Source organism: Gopherus evgoodei, chromosome 3, assembly GCF_007399415.2.
Source record: "Gopherus evgoodei ecotype Sinaloan lineage chromosome 3, rGopEvg1_v1.p, whole genome shotgun sequence".
NCBI classification, from domain to species: Eukaryota; Metazoa; Chordata; order Testudines; family Testudinidae; genus Gopherus; species Gopherus evgoodei.
The window spans coordinates 71,272,572-71,285,306 of record NC_044324.1 but is presented as its reverse complement, the minus strand read 5'-3'; the positions used below and the strand labels follow the sequence as shown (position 1 = coordinate 71,285,306).

Sequence of the window (12,735 nt, the reverse complement as noted above, 5' to 3'; positions counted from 1 at the left end):
CATCATGAAAGCAGAGAGGAGCTGAAAGACGTTATAATAGCAGGCCAACTTGTGGCCACAATGGCTGTACAGGTAATGAACACCTCTGACATCACTGGCAGGTCTGTGGCCAGTGCAGTGACCATGCAGGGAATGGCATGACTCCAAGCCTCGATTATCCCTCACAGGCACAAGCCATGATTTAAGACTTGCCCTTTTAGTGCTTGGAGCTGTTCAGTGAACAAACTGATAGTCCCTTACACTTGCTGAAAGATTCCAAAGCAATTACACTTTCTGAGAATCTACATTCTTCCACCCTATTGAAGGGCATCAACCAGTCCTCAGCCCTCGCACCAGCAGAGACTGCATACTGTATCTTAATACAGACACATGGAGTACTTGTGTTACAACATGGGGCATCAGCGCTCCTCGACCTTGGCCACACTCTGCCATAATGACCTGTCAGCATAATTGAGAGGATCATCGAGAGCTGCATAAGAACCAGTCCACAGAGCATGACCTTGGAAAGCTACCTTGCCCCTCCACTGGCCATGGTCTTGTTATAACATCAGACAGATGGGTGCTGGAGATCATAGCCCATGGCTACCATATCCAATCCTATTTGTCTGTCCCCTACCCACTCCCCTTCCTTGTCCCTCTTCAGGGACCCTTCTCATGAGAGCCTATTGCAAATTTAAGTGACCTTATGGCTTTGTCTAGGAGCTATAGTGTAAGTTCCTATAACTAGGCTGCTGGTGTACTGAGACCATAGCTTATTGTACTGACCCATGCTGAACCTCATTGGGCTTTTTGTTTCATTGTACTCACTTGCCAGTCTGTGTACTGGTCTGCTATCTCTTTGATTGTGAGCTGTTTCAGGCAGGGCCTGTCCTTTTTTTGTTCTGCACTTGTATAGCACCTAGCTCTGTAGGGTCTTGATCCATGATTGGGGCTTTTAAATGCTATGATAATAAGGAAATAATAATACACAGAAAGATTCTTCTGCTCCTGGTATTTCCTTGTTCTGAAAAAGAAAAAAGGAGTTCTTTGTCCTATTCTGTACATAAGGAGATTCAACAAATATACCTATGGTCTCAGGTTCTACTTCTGGGAGAATTCTGCAGAAAAAAATTAAAAATTCTGCATATTTTATTTGTCAAAATAATGCAGCATAATCACTCCCATTTCATTTATTTTTGGTAATTTTATTTAAACTACCATACAGAAAAAAAATCACAGTAACTGTTCAGCATTTCCTAAACACATGGAAGTTAAGTTACAAATACTTGGTAAACCTGCATTCCAGTTATAATCCTGGATTTTCATTTATATGACATTACTTTTAGTTTGGTGTTCTGTAAAGTAGAACGTTGCTTTAAATTTCTCAGACTTTCACACAGGAAAGTTGTACAGTTTTGCCTACATTTTTTTTTAATGGGATAAGTAAAACAGATCCTGAGCTGTAATCTAACCCCATTGTGCCTCTTTGGATTCCGTTACTGTCATTTACAGTAAGGCTCCTTTTCACCACTCTGGCAAGGTAAAGGAGCCTTAATTGACTAAGAATGGGAACAGTTAACTAACAATGGGAACATTAGCAGCCTGCCTGTTTAGTTTTTCAGGAGTAAGGTTCAGGGGGTAATGCTTGCCTCTGTCAAGTTCATAACTGGTTTGCAGTTATCAGCTTCCAGCTCACAGAAAATACCTAAGATTCCCAGTGGGCCTTAACCATTACCCATACAGGGTTTTGCTTTTCAGATTCTCTCTGATGCTGAATGTTAACCAATTTTCTGGCCATAGTAATGACTTACCTAAGGAAGGAAGGAATCCCTGTCTAAATGACTGGCTGATCAGAGGCTGAGGATAGTGTATATCCCATCCATACACCTTATGTTCAAACAAGTTACAGTCTCCCTCCTCCTCCCCTGCCCCCTCCAAAAAAATATATCCTGCAGGAACTCAAGTGATGGCTATATCCTTTGAATGTAAGAAAAGGGATGCTCTTGTTCCCCTTCCCAGTGATGATGCTGGAGACATCAGGGACAGACTGGGGTGCCCACTGGAACCATCTGAAAATGCTAGGTTCAGGGTCTCAAGATGATCTATAATTTCACATGAACATCTTGGAACTGAGAGCTATCAGACTGGCTTATATGGCGTTCCTTCTCATCCTCTGAAACACCCACGTGCGGATTGTGACAGGTAACATGTCAGCAATGCACTAAACAAACAGGGAGGTGCTCGATCATCTCCTCTCTGCCTGGAGGTGATCAAGTTCCAAGAACAGTCCCATTGGCAAGCAGTGACTCTGATAGCTCTATACCTACCAGGGCTCAGCAATGACCTAGCTGACTTTCTAGGCAGGAATGTGGTAACCAGCCACAACTGGTCGTCTTGGAAATATTTTGTTGATGGGAACGCATACCATAGACCTCTTCACCTTGGCAGATATTGCCAAATGCAGGGATTTCTGCTCCATGGGCAATGTGAGCCCCAGCTGCCTTTCTAGCACCTTTGTATTTCAATGGTCTTGAGGACCACTGTATGTCTTCCCACTGATCATTCTGATCCCTAAGAGCATATCCAAGATCAAATGAGACAAAGCTACAGTCATCATGTTATTGCCCTGCTGGCTGAGACGATTTTGGCTATTGGATCTCCTGCATTTGTCCAGCCTGCCCCCCACCCCCAATATGACTTCTCACCTGCCTAGAAATGCTGTCTCAGAACTAAGGACAAAATTGCATTTGGAGCCATGGCCGAGCTTGGTGGCCTGAATGTTGGCTTATTGACCAGGACAGACAAAGACTGCTCCCTACAGGTCCAGAAGATCCTTTTACAAAATGGCAAAGATTTCCAAATGAGAAGCTCAAAACAACGTGAATCCAACTCAGATCTTATACTAAAGATTCTGGACTATATGCGGCTTCTGAAACAAGCTGAACTAGCCTTTATCGTCCTTAAAATTCATCTGGAAGTCATATCAGCATGTCTCGCTCTGATACAGTCATACTCAATCTTTTCATACCCTACAGTGTTGAGGTTCCTCAAGGACCTTCTCCCCACCTGCCCTCAACTAAGGACTCTACTCCAGCATTGTAGTGTAGTGAAGCCTGGAGTTGCCATTTGTGCCATCAGCAGAATGTTCATTATACCAGCTCACTATCAAGATGGTCTTTCTGATCACATCAGCATGTAGTGTCAGTGAACTGCAAGCTCTCGTGTCTGGACTGCGATATATATCCTTCCACAGGAACAAAGTGGTGATGGAACCAGAGCCTGAATTCATCCGCACAGTCGTCTCAGAAGTCACCTAAGCCAGTCTGTCACCTTACCATTCTTCTCAAAGCCACACTCATCACCAGGAGAAAAGAAGCTTTATATTCTGGATGTTACTGGGGCCCTGCTATATGACATAAACAAGACTTTCAGACTTTCTCCCTGGCTCTTTGTGGCCATATCCAATATATCAAAAGGCCAAGCCGTCTCACCCCTGAAAATGTCAGAGAATTATTCAGTGCATTTCTACTTACTTGCTATCTGTTGTATGCCAAGACTCTCCCTGCAAAAGCTCCACCTGGGGTGCAGACAGCATCTTCAGCCTGCTTTAGAACTATACAGATAGCTGAGATCTGTAAGGTAGCCACATGGAGCAACTCAGTGACCTTTGTGAAATGCTGTGCATTTGACATGGCTGCCAGAATAGATGTCGCATATGGAAGAGCAGTAGTTCAATCCATGTTTGACTAATACAACTGAGATTCTTCAATCGCATCTAGGGAGGATTCTTCTTGCCTGTGACCTAGAGTGGGACTTATACTAACACGTATTCGAACAAGAAAGTACAGTTATTTACCCTACGATAATTGAGGTTCTTCAAGCTGTTGTAGTCCCATGACCCACCTTCCATCTTTGTTTTTCGGCGTCCTCAGCTACACAGGCTTTAAATTGTGAGAGAACTGAGGGAAGGGTCATAGCCACTCCACCCTTTATGCCCTTGTATGGGAGGCTCCGCTGGACGTTATTTGTAAAATAAAAAAATGAAAAATTCAGGCTCCCAATGCATGAGTCACATTCACACCTTACTACAACATTTCAAAGAACCACAGTTACTGTAAGGTAACTAACTGAACTTCCTAGTGTGTATATATTATAGACAGGGTTGGTTGCACTGTATATTATTCTGGCAGCCTTTTCTTTGAGAAGCTCTAACACCTCCATATTTTGAAGTAGGCACTTGAAATTGGCAGGTGCAGTGGTATTTGTGTCAGGGATGCATTTTTTTGCTATTCCCATGAAAATTTGTCCTAATTTGACCATGCTTAGTAAAGACTTGCTAGAGCTTCACCTTTAAACTCTCCAAAGATCAGTCAGCACTGGATCTTTAATAATGTTCTTTTAACATAAGGTTTTTTTGTGTGCAATAAAATATAGAATTTGGGAAATTTCAATTGCTTATCTCTCAACTCTCAAAACTTGTCACATGACTGGATGCTAATAAATTCATACTTTATGTACATTAGTCAAATGTTATTTGGGTAAAAGAAAGTATTAAATTCAAGTTTCATTGTTTTGATTATAAGGTCTCATTTTGTAGCTCCACTATTAAATTAGTCTAAGCTTTTCAATAACATTTCTAATCTAGTCATGTCATTTATTTTCCTTTTTATGATAAAAATCATTTTCAAAAATTTGTAGTTGAGATTTTGACAAAATGATGTATTTTGGGGACCAATTGTGAGTTTGGTTAAAAGGTGAATTATTGTTATTAATATATTATTGTGTGCATTTTCTTTAGAGGTTGGCTGTGGGAGTTTTGGCAGAAAATGGCTTGACGTTGGAAGAATGGTTGCCTTCAGCATGGATTACAGATACTATTCCTCGCCGGTGTCCGTTTGTGCCACAAATGGGTGATGAGGTATTTTTGTTTTTCTCAAGATTCTTGCATTCCATTTCCAGTTTTTCAACTTTTTTTACATAACTTTTTTAGAAATGTATGTAATTATTTTTCATCATTATTTTTCTGAACATTTTGGATTGATTAAAATTCCCTTTAAAGCTTAATTCTAATCAAGCCAAAATTATTTTCTTTCAGAATGAAAGTTTCTCTGTAAGCACATTCTACACTGCCTCTGCGCCCCTCAAAATCTTCTAAATGCTATGTCACATTTGGGCTATCACTTTTCCTTTTCCACAGTATTGTGATGGAGTTTTTTATTGCACTGTATTTCTCCTGTGTCTTTCCTCACCTCTGTTACTTCAGTGGGGTATATGCCCCATATACTAAAGAAGAAGTAAAGCAGGAAGAACTGGAAATACTAGTTAATACACAACTGTGACATAGCTGGCATCACAGAGACTTGGTGGGATTATTAATATAGAAAGGTACAACTTGCTCAGGTAGGTGGAAAGGGAGGAGATATTGCCTTATGTATCAAGAATGTATAAACTTGGACTGAGGTTGAGATAGAAATAGGAGACAGACTTGTTGACAGTCTCTGGGTAAGGATAAAAGGGGTAAAAAAAAAAAGGGGGGGGGTGATGTCATGGTAGGGGTCTACTACACCTAACAAGGAAGAAGAGATGAATGAGGTTTTTTTTAAAATAACTAACAAAATCACCCAAAGCACAGGTCTTGGTGGTGATGGGGAACTTCAAGTACCCAGACATCTGTTGGGAAAGTAACACAGCAGGGCACAGATTATCCAATAAGTTCTTGGAATGTGTTGGAGACCATTTTTTATTTTAGAAGATGGAGAAAGCTTCTAGGGGAGAAGCTGTTCTAGATTTAATTTTGACAAATAGGAACTGGTTAAGAATTTGAAAGTGGATCATGAAATGATAGAGTTCATGTTTCTAAGGACTGGTAAGAGGGTAAACAACACAATAAAGATAATGGATATCAAGAAGGCAGACTTTAGCAAACTCAGGAAGTTGGTAGGTAGGAAACCCGTGGGAAGCTAGTCTGAGGGGAAAGACAGTTCAAGACAGTTGGCAGTCTGTCAAAGAGACATTATTAGGGCACAAGAGCAAACTATCCATTGTGTAGGAAAGATATGAAGTATGACAAGAGGCCATCCTGTCTTAACCAGGAGATCTTCAATGATCTCAGACTGAAAAAAGTCCTCCAAAAAATGGAAACTAGGTCAAATTACAAAGGATGAATGTAAATAAATTATACAAGTATAAAGGGACAAAATTAGAAAGGCCAAGGCACAAAACGAAATCAAACTAACTGGAGATGTAAAGGATAACAAGAAAACATTCTACAAATACATTAGAAGTAACAGAAAGACTAAGGACAGGGTAAGCTCATTACTCAATGGGGAGGGGGGGCGAGGAGAGAACAATAACAGAACATGTCGAAATGGCAGAAGTTCTAAATGACCTTTTTGTTTCAGTTTTCACCAAACAGGATAGTAGCAATTGGATCTCTCAAATAGTGAATGCCAGTGAAAATGAGGTAGGATCAGAGGCTAAAATAGGAAAAGAACAAGTTAAAAATTACTTAGACAAATGTCTTCGTCACCAGGTCCTGATGAGTAAATCCTGGAATACTCAAGGAGCTGAATGAGGAGATATCTGAGCCATTAGCAATTATCTTTGAAAAGTCATGGAAGATGCGGTACATTCCAGAATGTTGGAAAAGGGCATATAGTGCCAATGTATCAAAAGGGAATTAAGGACAACCTGGGGAATTACAGACCAGTCAGCTTAGCTTCAGTACCCAGAAAGATAATGGAGCAAATAAGTAAGCAATCAATTTGCAAACACCTAGAAGATAATAAGGTGATGACAAATCCATGATGACTGGTACTTAAGAGAAAATCATGTCAAAGCAGCCTAAGAGCTATCTTTGACAGAGTAACAAGCTTTGTAGATGGGGGCAAGTGGTAGATGTCGTATATCTTGACTTTAGTAAGGCTTTTGATACTGTCTCGCATGACCTTCTCATAAACAAACTAGGGAGATGCAAGCTAGATGGGTGCATAACTGGTTGGAAAACTGTTCCCAGAGAGTGGTTACTAGTGGTTCACAGTCAAGCCGGAAGGGCATATCAGGGGTCCCATAGACATCAGTTTGGGTCCAGTTTTATTGAATATCTTCATCAGATTTAGATAATGGCATAGAGAGTACACTTATATAGTTTACAGATGATACCAAGCTGAGAGGAGTTGCAAATGCTTTAGAGAATAGGATTAAAATTGAAAATGATCTGGACAAACTGGAGAAATGGTCTAAGGTCAGTAGGATGAAATTCAATAAAGACAAATGCAATGTATTCCACTTAGGAAGAACAATCAGTTGCCACATACAAAATGGGAAATGACTGACTAGGAAGCAGTACTGCAGTAAGGTATCAGAGGGTAACGGATCACAAGCTAAACATGAGTGAACGGTGTAATACTGTTGCAAAAAAGCAAATGTCATTCTGGCATGGAGTATTGTAAGCAAGACACGAGAAGTAATTCTTCCACTGTACTCCGTGCTGATTAGGCCTCAACTGGAGTAGTGTCCAGTTCTCGGTGCCACACTTCAGGACAGATGTGGACAAATTGGAGAAAGTCCAGAGAAGAGCAACTAAAATGATTAAAGATCTAGAAAACATGACCTGTGAGTGAAGATTGAATAAACTGGTTTGTATAGTCTTGTATGAATCTTCAAAGAGCTAAGCATTTCTGGAGAGGTGTTAAGTACCCACAGTGCTGAACTGAGTTCCCACATAGATCATCAACTTCAGCTTCCATTGAGAGCCTCTGTGGAGGTGCTCTGCTCCTCACAGAATCAAATCCAAGATGAACTAATCTGGTCAATGGTGCCATCTAGGTATTGTAGGGTTGTCAGCGATATGCATGTGCCATACTCTCTTAACAGTCTTTAACACCCTACTAGTATCGACATGTTTCACAGAAATCTCACGTTTGGCCAGGCAAAGCAGATGTAACACTATGTACAAGGAAGACTTAGGCATGCTGTCGTCTGTCTGTTGTTCAGAAGAACCTTGACATCAATGAACTTGACAATTGCCACTTAATCTGTACCTGGAAACATGGGAATTGTTGAACCAAAAGAGATGTACCAGTAATATATCTAGTCCAGAATCATATCACTGACAGTGGTTGTTCCCATATGTGTCCGAGAGTGTGCAAGAAATTCCGCAGCTGGCTAATTATTTTATTATAAGCACGGCTGGTAACATCACTTATTATTAGGGTTGCTCAACGCTTTCCTAAGGCCCTATTTTCTGTTGCTTATGACTTTGATGATAGGTTGTTTGGGCTGAAATTTTCCATACTGGATGTCTGCCTTAGGCTGCATTTTTTGGAAAATTTCAGCCAAAACAGTTTAGGATGTGTCTGCACTGCAGTGCAAGCTTGGGCTCATATCCACCTTTCATCTACACGTAATTATGTCTGACTCAGGGCAGCAAGCCCTCCATGCGCAGGCCCCAGGACCCTATCAGTGTGGGGAGACATTTGAGCCTGAGTCCCACAGGCTCAAATTTTGGAGTGTGGATGCAGCTCTGGCCCTTTCCTCCCATACTGGGACCTGAGAGTCCACCAGTGCTGTCCCACAATCCCATGGGATGATGTCTTTCATCCTTTCTATCTCAAGACAGGCCAGTTAACTCCGAAGAAATGGAAATGCTTTCTTTGGTTCTGGTACAGCTGCTCAGAATTCAGCCCTTCCTTTTTATTCTGACTGCTGAGCTGTAAACAGAGTGAAACTTCTCTTATGTTTTTAATGACACCAACACAAAGTAGTCCTTTGCCAAATGTACTGCTAGCTGGTCATGAGAGCACACTCAGATTTTAGTTAATCTCTCAGATGAGGCAAGCAAACAATTTGACTTCAGCAAGAGTTCCAGAAATGACCATGCATACAAGGAAATAGTGAAGAAGTTGGCAGCTTTGTGGATTTACCAGACCACTGCAGAGAGTGGATTAAGCATCCCAGGAACAACTACTGGAAAGCCAGGGATGAAAACCACACCTCTGGAAACTCACCATCATCCTGCCTGTTTTATGAGGAGTTTGACCAGATGCTTGGAATGGCACCAAGTACTGAGCCACCAGCACTTCATGACAGTCTGGTTAGCAGAGATGGTGATCTTCTGACCCTGGAATCCAGTTTGGCACTGGAGGGGAGCAAGCACACTCATAAACATACTATTCTTCCTCTTCCATTGGCCTATGCAAGCCCATAACATGGGACCACAGAGCCCTGATTTGTGTTGCCAAGATGCATCCTACTCCAGCTGTGGTAGGCACATTTTCCGGTAACAGTGATCCGTTACTGTCATGGATCCATTTGGGGAAAATGGCTCACCTTTGGCTTCACAAAGATTATGAAGAACACAGCAAGCCACAGTAATGCAGAGAGCATTGATGACACTGGAATCCTAACAGGTCTTCAGATAGCAGCAGCTAAATTTCAATTTGCCAAACCCACCTTCAGTCACCATTCTGCACCTTCTGACAGTGTGATTAAATATAGTTTTGCCAGGTGTTCTGGTATGGCTCCTAAGGCAAGACAAAAGGGGGATATGCAGGGTCCTCCAGAATAACAGTGGGGACAGTAACTCCATTTATGACAGTGTCATTTGGTGACAATAGTGTTGCATCTTGTCCATGGATATAGACTCCCAATAATTGGAAAACACAGGCATCATGATCTTTCTTAGTGCAGCCCATGTTAGCATCAATATATTGGCCTCTGTGGTCCACAAGGGCCTGCATAACTGTGGAGTGGTACCCTTTGCTGTTTGTGTTCTCGTGCATCTTGAGGAGGGCAAACTATGGGCAAGTGAGTCCCATCAGTGCACCCAGCATAGTTTTGAAAACCCATTCTCTTAAAAATAGTAATTATTTCAGGGATATTGTATGCTCACCACTTTTGGGTAAATCACATGCCTCATTGCCTTGGAAACCTCCAACACCACCTCACACACAGTTGACTTTCCAGTGCCAAACTGGCCAGCTATGGAACTGTAGCAGTCCAGGGTAGCCAGCTTCCAGATGGTTACAGCAACCTGCAGCTCAGCCCCCATGCGTGTGTTCTGACACCAGAGGGTGGGGGCAAGCTATTCACAAAACTCTAGAAATGTAGCTTTCTTTGTGTGAAAGTTTTGGACCCACTGCTCGTCATCCCATATCCATATGATGATGAGATCCCACTAGTCTGTTCTTGTGTGCTTAGTACAGAAGCATTGGTCTGCAAAGGGGGCATCAGCGGTTATTCTGAGAGTTGTAAGCAGCATCAGCCAATTTGTCTTCCGTGTCTGTATTCTCCTCCTCCTCCTCTGACAGGTGCCTTTGGTAGGTCAGAAAATGCAAGAGAAGCTCTTCAGATTGTGGTTCCTCCATGTTGCTGGCTCAGATTGTCAGGAGCATGCAGACCCAAAAGACATCTCAGCAGGATGTGTTGACAGGCTGTGATATCTTTCTGTTACCTGGGGTGGGCAGTCAAGTTTTCCCACACTGCACCATGAACCAAGGACTAGAGCGACCACAGCTGGGGAGGGTTCTGGGAAGCCTGGGATATGGTGATTTTGACTTGTATCTGTGTACTGCGCTGTGCACACTGGAACCTGGGTTTGGGTCGAAAAATTCTAAACCTAGTGTCACCAATGAGTGTGTGGGCTCTCAAGCCCTGGGCTAACAAGCCCAGTGTCCTCTGACTCAATTCCCACTAACACTGGGATTACAGTGCATACTATTTGCAATTTCAGAGGATAAGGCTAGGGAAAATATATTATTTTTCAGTGTTAAAAATATTGTGGGAACCTTATATTTGGAAAGCTGTAGTGCCTCCATGCTTTGGAGCAGGGGGGTAGGGATAGCTCAGTGGTTTGAGCATTGACCTGCTAAACCCATGATTGTGAGATCAGTCCTTGAGGGGGCCATTATAGGGATCTGGGGACAAAAATCTGTTTTGGGATTAGTCTGCTTTGAGCAGGGGGTTGGACTAGATGACCTTCTGAGGTCCCTTCCAACCCTGATATTCTGTGATTCTAAGAAGGTGGAGACTAGTGTCAGGGATGTGCCTTTCTCTGTGAGAATGTACCCAAACTTGGCCGAGTAAAAAGCCTTTGAAAAATTGCAGTTTGCACATGCTCAATCTAGATTTGCTAGGTCTCAACAGCTAAAATCTCTGAAGATTCCATCCTCCCTGAACGTTCAGGAGCTCGACAACTAGACTGCATGTGCTTCATCCCCATGGAGTGACTGAACATGCTGCAGCCCAAGTCTACTAGTGAAGCTGACTTTCCCTGTTATAGCTGCTCCTGGCTGAAGCAAAGAGTCTGTCTCTCCAGTGCTCACAATGACTCTACTGGCACCTGGGTAGCATGTGGGAGGAAATAGTTTGATTCAGATGCAGAGCACACGGGAGCTGGACCTATGGCATTGTGGGGGGAGTAGACTGGGGGCAAAGGCTGGGACTAGAGTCTGGCAGTGGGGCTGAGGCTGGGACTGGAGTCTAGCAGCAAGACAGGGGAAAGGACCCGGGGGAGATTTGACAAGGAAAAGTTTGCAGGGGTAGAACTGGGATTGGCTAAGCAAAGAGACTGACAAGGAGCTGGGGGAGGTGAGGGCACTGAGACTGGATGAGAAGCCCAGGAACTAAGACTGGGAATGGGAGCCAGTGGGCTCAGGGGAGGGGGGAGACAGGAAGCCAAGTTGGGGGAGGATACTGGTATTGGCTAGGCAAGGAGATTGGGAACAAGGGAGTGGGGAGGATTAGGAGTGGCTGGAAGTGGAGGAGGCTGGGACTGGAATGGGGAGTCTAAATAAATGACATTAGAACTCCCTGGGAAAGGAGACTGGGACTGGGATCAGAAGCCTGAGGCATGGGACTGGCTAGGAGAGTAGAGTGGAAGTGGGGCTGAGAAGCTGGTGGTGGGGTAGAAACAGGACTGGGATAGGTACAGATTGTATAGGATGAGGCAGAAAGAGTCCTTTGGAGGGCTGGACAGAAGAGTCTGTGAATACACTAGAGTACACTTCTCTCCAGAGCCTGTAATGGCCAAAGTTCCTAGGGTCTCACCATTGCTCTGCTGTCAGCCAATGTCTGTGAAACCTAGAGCTGGTCAGACAATGTTCATCAAAATAATTTTTCATCAGGAAAAAACAGTTTTGATTAAATCAATTTTGTGTGTGAGAAATCATATTTGTTTCAAAAGCATTTCCCAGAGAGAGTTTGAATTTTTTTTTCAGAAAAAAATTCTAATGGAAAATTCCCAAATTATGTTTCAAAATTCTGTTTTATTTTTAAAACCATCAGGGTAGCTGCTGTTTGGTACTGATTGAAATGTCTTCTCTTTTTTCCTAAATCAAAGTGCATGCTGTTTTTGTTTAATGAAACAAATAAAAATAGAAAACAGTTTGCTCTAGAAAACAATGCAAGACATTTCAGTCAGTGTTAAGTATTATCTGTCTGTGCCTAGTAAAAAATACTTGAAACGAGTTTTAAATGGAAAAAAAAATTTCAAAGCTGAATTTTTTCAGAATTTGTTTTGTGGGAAATTTCAAAAATATTTGGTTTCATTCCAATTTCTTGAAATGTCAGTATTTCCCATAAAACAGCAATTCCAATTTTCAACCAGCACTAGTAAACCCACTGGCAGAGTGTCTCACTCCTTGTAGTTCTGGTCCACGTAAAGGATGATAACATCTCTTCCTATCAGTTACTCCATTAGCTCAAGTGGCAGAGTTATCTGCAGTGTATCTAAAGGTTCCAGCCTGGCAGATAACC

The 12,735-nt window shown here is 42.5% G+C and overlaps 1 protein-coding gene across 4 annotated transcripts in view; it reads left to right on the top strand.

The window, feature by feature from the left end:
* PHIP (pleckstrin homology domain interacting protein) overlaps positions 1-12,735 on the top strand; it is a 337,941-nt gene that overhangs the window by 263,482 nt on the left and 61,724 nt on the right. For all 4 annotated transcript variants that reach the window (XM_030555793.1, XM_030555789.1, XM_030555794.1 and 1 more), the window contains one exon: positions 4,778-4,897. In XM_030555793.1, coding sequence (XP_030411653.1) covers positions 4,778-4,897 — 120 coding nt within the window. The remainder of the gene's footprint in view (positions 1-4,777; positions 4,898-12,735) is intronic.